The 14,620-nt window shown below is 37.5% G+C and overlaps 1 protein-coding gene across 1 annotated transcript in view; it reads left to right on the forward strand.

Moving 5' to 3' along the window:
- Window positions 1–14,620, forward strand: part of COL12A1 (collagen type XII alpha 1 chain) — a 98,121-nt gene that overhangs the window by 29,869 nt on the left and 53,632 nt on the right. Inside the window, exons 14-21 of the mRNA XM_021553745.3 lie at window positions 3,952–4,221; window positions 6,091–6,357; window positions 8,320–8,512; window positions 10,004–10,125; window positions 12,722–12,871; window positions 12,958–13,077; window positions 13,593–13,757; window positions 13,947–14,093. Of these exons, the coding sequence (XP_021409420.2) occupies window positions 3,952–4,221; window positions 6,091–6,357; window positions 8,320–8,512; window positions 10,004–10,125; window positions 12,722–12,871; window positions 12,958–13,077; window positions 13,593–13,757; window positions 13,947–14,093 (1,434 nt within the window). The remainder of the gene's footprint in view (window positions 1–3,951; window positions 4,222–6,090; window positions 6,358–8,319; window positions 8,513–10,003; window positions 10,126–12,721; window positions 12,872–12,957; window positions 13,078–13,592; window positions 13,758–13,946; window positions 14,094–14,620) is intronic.

Consider the following 14,620-nt stretch of genomic DNA (forward strand, 5'->3'; position numbering starts at 1 on the left):
GAATTTTTGAACATGTGTCTGCTTGAAGCGATGGTAGAGATGTACAGGGGACTGTAGGCAGTGAAATATGCTCTGAGCTAAAAACTGCCAAAGTGAATCTGACAGTCTGAAGCTGGGTCAGCTCTCCAAGGCAGGGGTTTGACCTGTCCATGCAAGCACTTTGTTTTCCTGTGTACATACTCACCACAGTTGACAGCTGTGCTTACACCAGCTGATTTGGTTCTCCAAAGCATCATAGGACTCATGCCTGTTGGGGAATAATTTTATTAAACCAACTCCCTCCTTGTTTGCTGATGTCTTGGGGGCTGTATGAAGTGATGAACATGCATTAGTTTCCATTTCCAGTCAAGGAAAAGCAGAAGTCTTTTGCTAGCCAGGCAGCTTTTCCTTCTTATGATATGCATTGTCTCTCCATGTTCCTTAACCATCCTGTTTAAACAAGCAGGCAAGAAGTGGATGTTCAACAAGCATTTCTGAACACATTGACCAAAGAAAAAAAATGAGTGTTCAAGTATTGTAGATTTTTGTGTGTACATGAAATATAAGCAAACTACCCAGGTATTTGTTTTAATCCAGGGGAAGAATATTTCAAGGTCTCATTGTATGTTTGTTAGTGGCCACATTATACCATTGTTATTGTGGAGGATAATTGTGTTTCTTGACTCTGAGTGTAGCTGCTTTGATAATATTTCATGGAATCCTAACAGTTTAAGTCTTACAGTTGGACTGTATCTTAAACTTAGGTGTTCTCCTAATAATAAATTAAAAAAAAAACACTGTGGGAGATCAAGTAAAGCAGAAAAAAGCTGTGAGTGAACTTCCACCTCACACGTGAGGTGCAAATCAAGTTAGCGTGTTATGTTGAAGAAATGTTCTCAGTTGCAGTGTAACATATAAAATGTCCAATTTCCCTTAGTAGGTAAGTTGTCTTGTCAGCAGTTTCCAACTATTTGAAGTAAAATTTTTCCATTTAGTTCTAGTGGTTTGGTAGAAATCCCAGTTCCTTTTCCCTCTTTTACCTTGACTTATAAAAAAGACATTTAGTTCCAAAGAATATTTCTTTCAGAACCAACATATTACAGTAACTGCTGTTCATTATAATTCATTCCAAACAAATTATTTTCCTCTGTTATTTAATGACCTCAGTAATGACTTAATCAATAAGGGTTTTAAATAAGAAGTTATTTTTGCAGTATTTCCAATATATATCATTAGCTGTAGTATCCAAGAGTAGACTTGCAAAAAATTGTGCTGTGGCAGCAGATACTTGAATACTGAAATCATGTTGTGGCAGAGCCATATTTTAAAGTAGCCAAGATAAAGTGACTTGTATATTTATATTACATTAAAATATGGAAAGAAAGGTTTTTATTGTGAGACATCTGTGCATTCTATCAAGTTAGGTTTTCCATATTTTTTCCATTTGGATTGCCTTAATATTTTTTTTATTGTATGAAAAAGCCAAGATTTGAGAGTAGGAGCTTAAGAGCAGACAGAAAAATTGTTGTAATTTACTTTTGAAGGCAAATCTTTTTTTCAGGCTTCCAGGAAAATTGTTATTTGGAGCTAAGATTCTTCCCTGGCTTTCATTTAATGCAGTCACTGAATTTGGTGAGACTTCATGAAGCATGAGCTGAATTGGGCCTTTTCACTATAACTTTTTCAGTATATGCAATCACTACTGTGAAATGTTAATTGAACTTTACCAAAATCTCTGTATCTTAACCCTTTTTGGAAGAGAAGATGCCATAAATTGTGGTAATTTATATTATGTAGCTAGAAATCAGTTTGAAGGGTACAATTTCAAAAATTGATGCAGAATTAGAGCAGAAAAAGAACTGTCTCCAGAAAAACATGATAGAATGTCCCTAAGACTGAATTAAAATCAGAAAGCCCCCCCCCCACAACACGTATTCTGTTAGTTGTATTTGAGAGTCATGTTTGTGATTGTTACAGTACTCTAATTCTGTATTCTGTGTAGCTGGTGAATCTTTGATAGGTTGACATTAATTTCTATTCATCATTAAGTCAGGTGGGATTAGTTGTCTAACTTTTAATGAAGTTGCATCGGCAATGAGATGTTTCTAAAACAAAACTTTTTACAGATAATATTTTATGCTCAACTTGGATTGTGCTTGGAAATGTTGGAGATTGTGGTAGAAGTAAAAGACGAATATGAAAAGTGAAAACTCAGATTATGACTTTGAGCAATTTGCTGCTCAGCCTGAAACTGCGTCAGGCTTCTGAATGCAGTGAGGTCTGTTCTTGCAATGAGACTAAGTAGTGGAAATTGGATAAGTATTGAATTCTTCTGTGTTAAAATAATTTTGATTCTGCTCCTGTGGCTGCTATGGGTTAGTGCAAGGATGTATTTTTATCAGTGAGGGTAAAACTTAACTGTGATGCCATGAGGCCACCCCAAGTGTTTAAGTCCTCTTGCTAAGCAAGAGCCACTCAGGAGTCCTGTACAGTGAGAAATCCCACAGAGAATACACATTAAAGAACCGAGTACTTCTTTGTCTATGTGGATCTGATTTCATAGAGCCCTTTTGCAGATTTTTCTATGATGAGGCTGTTGCACTAAATCCACCAGTCAATGCTCCTTTCCTGCTATCAAAAGAAAGCCATCGCAACAGGAAAATTGAACATATGTTATGATTAAACTACTGTATACATATGTACTAATTAAACTAAAATTAAACTGCTACATTAAACATCTTAAGCAGAGGCACTCCTTTCACTGCAACACTTTAGACCAATGAGCTTCACTTTTAAGCAGAGGAATTACTCTGGTGTGTTAGGTGAGACTCAAATATCCATTTGACACTGGATTTCATAGACTAATGAGCTGCTTCCTTTGTTCTAAGCTGACTGAAACGAAGTACAGGGAGGAAAGATATTACAGGTCTTATGAATGGAAAGATGGAGAGTGTTTTCTGCAGTAAGTGTGGGATGATGTAAACACATGCAAATTAATTGTGAGCATAAAATGAAAGAGCTGATCTGGTAAGTGGGACTCTGGAATATGCCAGTACTAATAAATAACAAAATAAAGTTGTCAGAGAAAGGACTCTGATTAGAGGCCTGGGCAGTCATCAAGGATCTGAAGTTCTATAAGGTAAAGTGCCAGATTCTGCACCTGGGATGGGCAATCCTGGATGTACAGACAGAGCAGGGAATGAGATGCTGGAAAGCAGTGCCATAGAAAGGGACCTGGGAGGTCCTTTCTGATGGAAAGTTGAATAGGAGAGGGAAGACAGGAACAGACACTGATCTCTTTTCTGTGGTTACCAGTGACAGGACCCAGGGAATGGCCTGAAGTTGTGTCAGGGGAGATTTAGGTTGCATATTAGAAAAAGGTTCTTCATCCAGAGGGTGATTGGGCACTGGAACAGGCTCCCCAGGGCAGTGGTCACAGCACCAAGCCTGAGAGAGTTTGAGAAGTGTGTGGACGATTCTCTTAGGAACTTGGGACTCCTGGAGATGGTGCTGTGCAGGGCCGGTAGTTGGTGATCCTTCTGGGTCCCTTCCAACTCAACAGATTCTATGAGTCTGTGAAAAGCCTCCATTATTTAACCCTAGGAAAAAAATTACACACATAACAATGAAAATGAATGAATGAAAAATTACCTAAGTGAGCTGCACCACATTTACGCACTGGCTTAATGCCAGGTCCTTGAATACTGTCATTTTTATTTTGCATATTCTAAAGCATGACTGCTAAGTATCTTCCCTGGTAAAAAGAGGATCATTCATAGTCCAAAGTTAGCTTTAAGTATTTTGTTGAAACCCTAATCTATTTTCTCTTGGGACTACCATTGTATGTTATTGAAAATAATATTGATGGGAAAAGTTTGGTTTATCTCTTAAGATCATTTGACTTTTACATTTGTACTTTGCTAATTTTCTTATTCGTGTTTAAGAGAGAATTTGCTGTTTTCTTTCTTGCAGAACGCGGTTCACCACGTAATTTGGTTACCACGGACATAACCGACACTACAGTTGGGTTATCATGGACACCAGCTCCAGGAACAGTTAACCATTACAGGATAGTATGGAAATCACATTATGATGATACCATGGGAGAGAAGAGAGTCCATGGAAATACAGTGGATGCTGTGATAGAAGGCTTGGAGCCAGAGACTAAATACAGGATTTCAGTATATGCAGCCTACAGCAGTGGAGAAGGAGACCCAGTAGAAGGAGAGGCTTTTACTGATGGTAAGAGTAATATATTACCACCATATATAAAATTCTGGTTTTGATGAAATTATAATTTTTAAAGAAAATAGATCTTATTTTTCCTTTTTTTTTTTTTTTTTGTGAAAAGTTTCCTAAACCAAAATGCCACCTCACCTCAGCCAATTTTGACATTTTGTTGGACCATTAAAAAACCTACAAAAATCTCTTATATGTCATATAGGTTTGAATTCAGCAAGAATGATTTCCAAGTCAAGATATGATTTGGTATGCATATTAGTCTGAATTCAGCCATTTATAGGCTTGGCGTGACTGCTAAAAATCAGGTGAAGGAAATACAGATAGAGCAAGAAGGAAAGATGGGATGCATTCCCACAGAATCAATGAGTTTCCTTTCCAAGTTATTACCCTTCCAATCTTCACAGTCCTCAAATTGAGCCTCACTGGGTGATTTTGATGTTTGTTATCTGCCTTTTTGGGGCTTTTCTTTTTCTTATTTGCTGAACATTATGTTGTGTTTGTCAAAGCAGGCTCAAGCCTCTCCTGCAGTGTAGGAAAGTGGAAAAACACAGAGACTAGGGATGACTTATTTCTTTTTTGCAAGAACTGGCAAGTAAAGGAGTCAGAATGAATCAAGGGATGTCCTGGACAAGGCTTGACATTTCTATTGTTTGCCTAAAGGGGCCATGTGAAGACAAAGCCTGAGGGAAGGCTCTGGGGGAGCATCATTGTGTTTACATGTTCTTATGCTCTGTCCTAAGCATCTGTTTTGACTACTGTTGGAGACAGACTGCTGAATTACGTTAACCTTTGTCCTTGACCCAGTGCAGTTTTTCTTAAGGTTTTGGAAGAGTAGTGATTGCTGTTGTTAGTAAGAGCTGACTCCCCAGGGTCAAAGCAGACTGCTGACCCACAGCTTCCTTCTTGGTTCAAGTACAGCAGCACTAGCTGTTCGAGCTTTTCCAGGTTAGTTGGGTAGCCTAGCCTTATCGTTTGTGCTGACTCTCTGTGTGCTGACTGAGGGAACACTGTTGGGTCTATCAATAGCCCCAGACCTGGGGTTAATAGCCTGAAACTAATACTGTATCTTTCTGGTATACACACAATTAGAAATTGTCAATTCCCAGGACCTACAAAGCCTACCTTACTGTGTGTTGAAATACTGATGGATTCCACCATGCCAAGAGAGTTCAGCTTTGCCAAAACCTAGATGGCTGATTTTGGCTGACAGCCAGCATTGCATACCTGTCATTTCACTTGGAATTATTTATACCATTTGTACAGTCTGGAAAATATATCTTAGAAGCTGAATGTTGCAATTGTCGAGAAAATGCTTTATTAGTTCAAGGGCCTATTTCAGCACATATGCTATGTTGTGATGAGTGATTTTCCAAGCATTTGGAAAGTCACTCACCTCTATTTGAAGGACAATTTGCATGGGGTTCAACAACCAGCTGTTTAGATATTCACCAGTATGTTATCAGACTTGTAAAGTCAAAACTTTGAAAAGCTATAGGACATTGTGTTCATGAAAATCAATGACTTTATAATTTATCACTTTCATTTGAGTGCTGAATCCATTATTTAATGGATTACTGAAAAACATGACTACATAAAACTCCCAGTTATGCTGTGCCACATGTGATTTCTACTTCCCTTTTTATTTCTCAGTAGTGAAAACCACACTTCTGTTTGTTTAGTCCATTACAATTGAAAAATAATTAACAATGTCCTGTGAGATTCCCCTCTGTCTTCCCCACAGTCAAATACTGGAATTTTAAAAAGGGCAATTTTATTTTTTAATGCAGTAGAACTAATTTTGTAGTCATGCATTTGAATATATCTGTATATGATAAAGTAAAAATTTATCCATATTTTTACACTGAAAAGTGTCACCAAATGCCAGGACTCTGACAGTAGACAACGAGACAGAAAATACAATGAGAGTTACATGGCAGCCTGCGCCTGGGAAAGTCTTGTCTTATCGTGTGAACTACAGAGCACGCAGTGGAGGAAGACAAATGTCTGGAAGAGTAAATGCTCCTGCTACCAGCATAGTGTTAAAGCGACTTAAGCCCCGTACTACGTATGACCTAACTGTTGTTCCAATTTATGATTTTGGACATGGGAAATCAAGAAAAGGAGAAGGAACAACAGGTATGTACCACAAGTTTATACAGGATTTCATAATACAAGCTTTGTGCTTAAAATTAATAATCAAGAAACATAGAAAAATATGGTGGAGTCTGCCAAGATCATGAATTGACAGGAAAATTAATGAAAATATTATAAGTTAAGAAGAGATTGATTTTTTTTGAAATTCCATTGTGGCATAGCCTGAACACAGCTTTTTGCTGTTGATATTAAAAGGTGTAAGTACAGTGTAAAATCTGTTTAAAAATACTAGAATTGTTTTGAAATGCTGTCATCAGAAGTTCAAACAAGGTGTTTTGTGAGGAAGACAGGCTACTTAATCAAGTGTTGTCAACTGTTGCATATTTTGCCTTTTGCTTGTGGGTGTTGATTAAATAGCTACCCAGCATCCTGTTATTTAGGTTTGTTTTCTCTGGTCACCATGTTTTCTGTGGAAAACACAAGATACTTAAAAGGGGGAATAGATGATTTTGAAGATTTATCTGTGTAAGTCTGACTTCACAGTCTTTTGGACAGGCGGTCTTCTCCCTCAGAAACTGAAACTTTAAAATGTTTATTAAGTCTCAGTGAAAGCATTTTTGTGGTAAAAGCAAAATTCATTTTCTACTCTATCTTTAGTATGAATGTGATGCTGGTCTTATATTTTGTAAGGAAATATTCTCTATATGTTCAGATCAATTAGATTTAGTGTCAGTTTTCTGCTTCCATAGATGGAAAGCTATTACCTAAAGAGAATCTTCTTCAAGATGTTTTTGCCTGTCTGACACTAGTGCCATTCACTGAGGTACTCTGTAGATAGTTCATGCCATTCTCTGTTTTCTGAGTATATGTTATATTGAATGACAGGAAGTAAGATAAAGGTATCCTAACAGTGGAGATATCAGCACCTTAGTTACTAAAGAAAGGTTTCTTCTTAACCTAAAATGTGGTTGATATAAAGGAGTAATGAAAACTTGATCAGCTCTTGACCAATAAGTAGTTGTTTAATGCTGAAAATTATACTGAGATAAATTTTAGATCATCCAGCTGCTTTTGATTTTTGAACTCTTCGTCTTGATACAGATATGCATTTTCTTTCAGTCTAAATAACTGGTGGTAAACACTCTTTGGAAGCAAGTGGGGCCTGAGTAATCTTTTTAGTTGAAGCTATTTTGATAACTCAGGGAGTATGATGAGAGACGAGACAGAGAATATGTACTTTCCTTGTGAGTAGGAGTGTATCTACTGTTTCTCAGCAGAATTCACATTTTGAGGACATTTATGATCTTTTGGCTATACCTAGATAATTGCATAGGCACAGGGACAAAGGAATTTTTTTCCCTCTGTCTTTCAGGCCAAAGCTATAGTGGTAGCTTTTTGTTTACTCCAATTCTCTTTTTTTTTTTTTTTTGAACTTTGAGCTTACACTGATGCATTATTTTCCATGAGTGCACTTTAGAGTTGCACACAAGCAAGAGTTTCACACAAGCAAAAGTTGCACAAAATACAGAAGCTAGCAACAGCTTGTTAACCATTGCCTGTGGGTACTGCCCTGCAGTGGGCAGCTGTTAGTCTCCTGTGGAAGTTGCTCTTGACCTAAAAACCTCAAGCTGTTTGGCTGGCACTCCTCAGAAGAACTGGTTTTTGACACACTGCCACACCAGTGGCTGGTGAAATTGCTTTAGCTGCCAGGCAATTTATTCCTCAGTACACTGACTGCAGAGGGAGCCTCAACAAGAGACTTAGCCCATGTACCTATTGGTTAGACAGCTAAAAGTAAGTGACAGGAATCTCATCTTTTATCTCTTAATACTTGTCTTTGTGTCTAAAGAAATGAACAAAGAGCTTAGGATTGTCACTAATACTAGATTTGCATAGACATATATATATATATATATATATATACACACAAACTTAAAAGCATACTTGTTGATTTTTTGCCATATGCAGACCCGATCTAAACTCTTTTATTTCCCACCCTTTCAGCTTCTCCCTTTAAGCCACCTCGAAATCTGAGAACTTCTGATTCAACTATGTCAAGTTTCAGAGTAACCTGGGAGCCAGCCCCGGGGAGAGTGAAGGGGTACAAAGTAACTTTCCACCCTACTGAAGATGATGGGAGTCTTGGAGAATTAATTGTGGGGCCATATGACAGCACAGTTGTATTGGAGGAGCTTAGGTATGGATATTCCCTTATATTGGTCTTTGTTTTGTTTTGTTTCCTTTAAATAATTTTAGCCTAGGGTTTTGTTTAATCATGATCTGATATTGAAATGCTTGGCAAAATCTACTGTAAGTTAAGTGAGTAATTTTGTCAATTAGCTATGAAAATCCTGTTATGCCATCTCTGAAATGTACCTGACAGGTTTCTTTCTATGATTATTCATTTACATCACTGTGGTGTTCTCACAGGAACTGAAGGAGGCAAAGATATAATACGGCTGAGGCGGTATTCCATATTTCACATATAATGAAGAAAGATAATGAAGGATATTTGGGGTTTCTAAAGTTTCTTGTCCCATATTTCTAAAAAGATGCTTAGTTTAGCTCTGGATTAATTTTCTCAGAGGTTTGGATTTTTAAAGCAGGCTTCACAAGAATCACACAGTCATAGAATGGTTCGGGTTGAAAGTGATTAAAGATCATCTAGTTCCCACCCCGTTGACATGGGCACCTTCCAGTAGATCAGGTTGCTCAAAGCCATATCCAACCTAGTCTTGATGCCCTGGGATGGGACACCCACAACTTCTCTGGGCCACCTGTTCAAGTGTCACACCACCCTCACAGTAAATAGCTTCTTCCTAATATCTGATCTAAATCTATTTTCAGTTTAAAGCCATTACTTTCTGCCCTATCACCACATGCCTCTGTTAGAAGTGCTGCTCCAGCTTTCTTTAGGCTCCCTTTAGGTGCTAGAAGTTTACCATAAGGTCTCTCCAGACCCTTCTCTTCTCTAGGCTGAGCAACCCAAACTCAGCCTGTCTTCACAGGATAAATACTCCATCCCTCTGATCATCTTTTTAATATTTCTCTGGACTCATTAAAAGAGGTCCAAGCCTTTCTTATATTGGTGGCTCCAGAGCTGGATGCTGTACTTTGAAGGTGAGAATCAACTCCCTTGACCCTCTGGTTGCTTCTTGTGATGCAGCTCAGGCGTCACTCCCAGTCCCTTAATTTGCTCTCTGTGACCTTCCAGCAGTGTGGCTGGAGCACCTTTCAGTGAAAACTGAGGCAAAACTATAATTCAGTACTTCAGCCTTCTCTATGTCCTGGGTATCCAGGTCTCCCATTTTCTTCTGGAGGGGGCCCATTTTCTCCCTAATCTTCCTTTTATCATCAATATACCATAGAAACTTTTTTGTTGCCCTTGATGTCCCTGGCCTGATTTAACTCTATAAGGACTTTAGCTTTCCTAACCTAATCTCTGGCTGCCTGGACAATTTCTCTTCACAGAATTAAATAACTTGAATGATTAAGGCTATAAAATTAAGTATAGAATGTAAAATCAGCTTTTAAATTGTTGTAATATCAATGTCATTATTTGGGCTAAATGTTTTAGCACCTTCTTTTCCATGAAGCATTTTTTCCTTTGAGAATTTAATAAGTGAAGTGTTTAGCATTTAACTAACCAAATGACTTTACTTAAAGTACACCTCTTTGACTATTTCAGGGCAGGAACTACCTATAAGGTAAATGTTTTTGGGATGTTTGAAGGAGGAGAGAGCAACCCTCTTGTTGGACAAGAGATGACCACCCTTTCAGATACTACTACGGAGCCATTTTTATCTAGAGGTAAACAACTGATTTGAAGAAAATGCAGTCTTTATTTTGGATAAAAAATAGGTCAAAAGTTTACTACATTTTTCTTTTGTTTTTCTAATGTGCATACATACTTGTTTACAGGATTCATTATACTCCCTTCCCTGATGACATAAACCCTGTTCTGAAATGACCACAAAGCATGTCCCAATTCACAATTCTAGTCCTCTGCACCCTCCAGATGATCTTACAAAGATGATAACACAGGCAACCTGTGTTTTGCTGATTATTCAAAGTCATCTGCATTGCATTTTCAAGTCGTCCACATCTGTGTTAAATCACATAAGGTCAAATTTTTGAACAGAGATCGTGGCTCATCTACAGGGGTCCTCACAGGAGTAGAACAAGGAATTTTAAGCAGATTGTTGGCCCTTTGCTTGTCCTTATATGGTGACTTCTTGTTTTAAGACTAAGATGATATGAACAAAGATCTGATTGTTGCAAATGTCCTGGGGTTAATGTATATTATTAAGTTCATATTCAACATAGTCATTGTTTAGTATTTTGTTTCTTTTTCTATAGTAGGAGGAGACTTTTTCACAAAGGCAGTTGCAGAGTGCTCTCAAGTATGTCTTTGGGAGCTGCTCACTGTATAGCTAGTAAACCTTTCTTTCAAGGTTTTTGTGAATGTTATGATATTATCTCCCTTTGGTGTGGTTAGTAGGCCTCTGCATGTTAATATTTGTGCTCAGTGTACTCTCAGTCCTTCATGGAAAGCATAAAAAAGCAGGTCTGCTTCTGAATAGCCAAGTATACATGAATAAGTAAAGCCTTTTCTCCTCTGTAATTTCAATTCTTGCATAACCATCAGAGAGAACTTGGTGAGGAGAAAGAACCTAACTGCAAAGCCCTTTCAGAGTTAAATAAAGAAAAAAGGTTTCTGACAGCTGACTATATTGTTTTTGCTTAGTCCACATTAGGCTGTGTAAAAAATACTCATCTTGTATATGACTTTATTGAAACATTTTTAGAAACTTCCTAAATAATTTGTGTCCTACTCTGTCTGATAATAGAGGGTCAAACTGAAAAAAAACCACCCTAGGACAGGCCATCGGTGACATTAGACTATAACTTTAATAAGGCTGGCAAAAAAAATTGCACAAAGAGTGGTTTGTTATTTTTCATTATAGCAGCTCTCATTTCTGTCTTCAGTGTTGCACTCTTTAAGATAATTAGTTTTATTAATGCATGGATTTGAGTCATGGTTAATGTGAAAAATTAATTTATATCTTGGACTGCAAATGTAACAGTAAATTATTTATTAAAGGGGGATGAAATCATGCTAGATCTGGCACATTTAATAGAATTTTCCATGTGAGGGACTATAATATGTTGGAAGAAATATAAAAGTCAAAATAGATTAACTTTTTTATTGTACATAAAGTTAACTTTAACTTTCATATTAAAGTTATGCATGCAATTTTTTGAACTAGCATGTTTTGACTTAAACCCTACTCCCATCTGATTTTATTGTCCTGACTAAAGACTAGATCTATATTTTCTGTGCAGAAGAGGATCATGCTTTTAACCCCCAGGTACATGGAATAGTTATATTCATGAGTCTACAGTGTTGGATCAATTCTGTGGAACATATATGAAATCACAATATCTTTCAACTATGATGAGTGTGGATGATTTTTCTCAATGGGATTTCTTCCATATAAAGACCAGAAGCTCTGATGGCAGGAAGCCAGAAAAGTTGCAGCTGGTAACAAAATCTACAGGAAAAAAGAGAGAAAGGATTTAGTTTTTTGTGGTTTTTTTTTTTTTTTTTTTTTTTTTTGGCTAATGGCTGTGGATAAAATTATTATGTCTTTCTGTTTTGTATAAATTGTTATTTTCCCTGTGATGAAAACAATATGATGCATATTTTATTTTGTAATTTGTAAACTGAAGATATCTGAAATAACCTTCTACCCTTTGAGAACATTGCAGCTTTATATGAATGTTTGTTCTTGTTCCCTCTGTATCTCTTGACCTGTGTTTATGCTTGTGTGTCTTCTCTGGATTGTGCTCTTTCTTTTCTGTACATGCAAACTTCTATACCACACGTATTATTATGTCTTTTTCCCCTGAAATTTGAGGAATGCTGTTTACATGAAAGTGATTGTAATATATGCTGTTAATCCTACTATTACATGGTTGAAAATTAATCAGTAGTTTAGCTATCTATATATGACAGACCAAACTACCATAAAATTGTATAATCTAATAGTGATTACTTCCATATCAGTGGTTCATTTAGTAGTCTTTTACAAAACTTCTGAAATCAAGTTATCCGCTATATTTAAAGGCCAGAACAGACAATGACATGACAAAAGAGAGCACTGGCCTTGACATTTGCAAAGGCTTATTTTTAAAGGGAAACATACATGAAGGAATTTAGACAGCTTTTGCCATGGAACCACTGACTAGTGTGAATAGTGCTCTCAAATAGGTCATACTTGACAGAGTGCCAGTGAATAAAACTAGAGCTATTTTGGAAGCTAACTCATGACATATGTCATCTAAAAGGATGGGGAAAGAAAGCCATCATGCTAAGGCTATATTTTTCTGGTTGACACGGCAGGTTTAGAATGTAGAACCAGAGCAGAAGCTGATATTGTGCTACTGGTGGATGGCTCATGGAGTATCGGGAGGCCAAATTTTAAAACCATCAGGAACTTCATTGCCCGTATTGTTGAAATTTTTGATATTGGTCCCGACAAAGTCCAGATTGGTAAGTTCTCATATGTTGAAGGAAAAATGGAGCATAACTGCTACAGAGACACAGAATGATTGAGTAAATGATGACTTTTTTCCTAGGTCTTGCACAATATAGTGGTGATCCCAGGACAGAATGGAATCTCAATGCTTACCGAACCAAACAGTCTTTGTTAGAGGCTGTAGCCAACTTACCATACAAAGGAGGCAATACTCTAACAGGTAAGTCACAGGGCCAGGATTTCACTTAAGCTATAGTGAAAATTATTCTAGTGGCTGACCCTCATATTATTCAGTGAATCCAAATGTGTCTGTGATGAAAGGGACTTAACAGTTCAGCTCAGTATGGTTGGAAGAGGTCCAGCATAGTCTTGTAAACTCAGGAGAAATGTGTTAGAAGAGGTTTTGGGTGATGAAGAGCTTGTGTTTCTGTTGAGCCTATAAGAAGAAGAAAGGTCAATTCCATATCAGTGTTGGGGTAAAGATAACCAGCAACCAGAAGGAGGAGTAGTGGAAGTCAGGAGGGTGATGCACACCAGGTAAGAGAGCACCTGAATAATGCCAGTTGCTATGATCTATATGGTGAGCTGCAATTAGATTCAAAATTCTTCTATATGGAAATAAACTGTGGAACGATGTTGTCAGAGTGAAGTCACTAGGATGCACTAATTTCTTTTACTGTGACAGCTATATGAAAATAGTTTGCAGTGATGGTTACTTTCTTTGTGTCATGCTAGGAATGGCCTTGGATTTCATCTTAAGAAACAACTTCAAACCAGTTGCTGGTTTAAGGCCCAGAGCTCGCAAAATTGGTGTTCTCATCACCGATGGTAAATCACAAGATGATGTAGTTGCCCCTTCAAGAAAACTCAGAGATGAGGGAGTGGAACTGTATGCAATTGGTAAGTATTCTATGATGGGGTGGCTTGCAGCAACCCCCACCTGCTCATCTGCTAAACGCAGAGAGAAGTGACCACATACATAAGTACATAAAAGGTTATTCAAATAATGTGTTTAGGGACTTAATTGCATGTTATTGTGCTTCATGGCCCTAATTTCTAACAGGTTTTGCTTTCTTCTTCTCTTGAAAGGTATCAAAAATGCAGATGAAAATGAATTGAAGCAGATTGCAACAGATCCAGATGACATCCATGCTTACAATGTTGCAGATTTCTCCTTCCTGGCTACCATTGTTGATAATGTAACCACAAATCTGTGTAACAGCGTGAAAGGTCCAGGTACATCATATTTTCAGTCTGTTTCATTCTTTATCCATTTATATGCTTGCACTGCTAGTTCCTTTTTATTACTTATTGGGAACACTGTGTTAGCTGTGGGCTGTTTTTTCAGCTGGTGATATGAGGAAGTTGTGCAGACCACCTGGACTACCCTGCAGGGGTCCTTCCTTTTCTTCCAACAGTGACTGTGTTATAACTAACGCAGCATGACGTTGCTGGATGTGCCTTCTTTTTCTCCCAATAATCATGAAGTATCTTTCTTAGTGTGTCAGCTTTTTATTCATTGTGGCATGTTTTTTGATGATACACACCTAATAAGGAAAATTTTAGCAGCCCTGCTCTTTTCAAGTGTTAATGTCTGACAGCCCAAAACCAAAGCTGAGCATGAAAGACCAGTAATGTTAGATGATGGTTCTTCAGTGAAACACTGCTGTTGAAGGTAGAATAGGAATTACAGGGAACTTGTTTAATCTTGAATGTATTAATATGAGCTATCTCTTCATGCAGTTGTTTTAAGAATTCCTGAA

The sequence above is a fragment of the Lonchura striata genome, chromosome 3 (assembly GCF_046129695.1).
Source record: "Lonchura striata isolate bLonStr1 chromosome 3, bLonStr1.mat, whole genome shotgun sequence".
Lineage (NCBI taxonomy): Eukaryota > Metazoa > Chordata > Aves > Passeriformes > Estrildidae > Lonchura > Lonchura striata.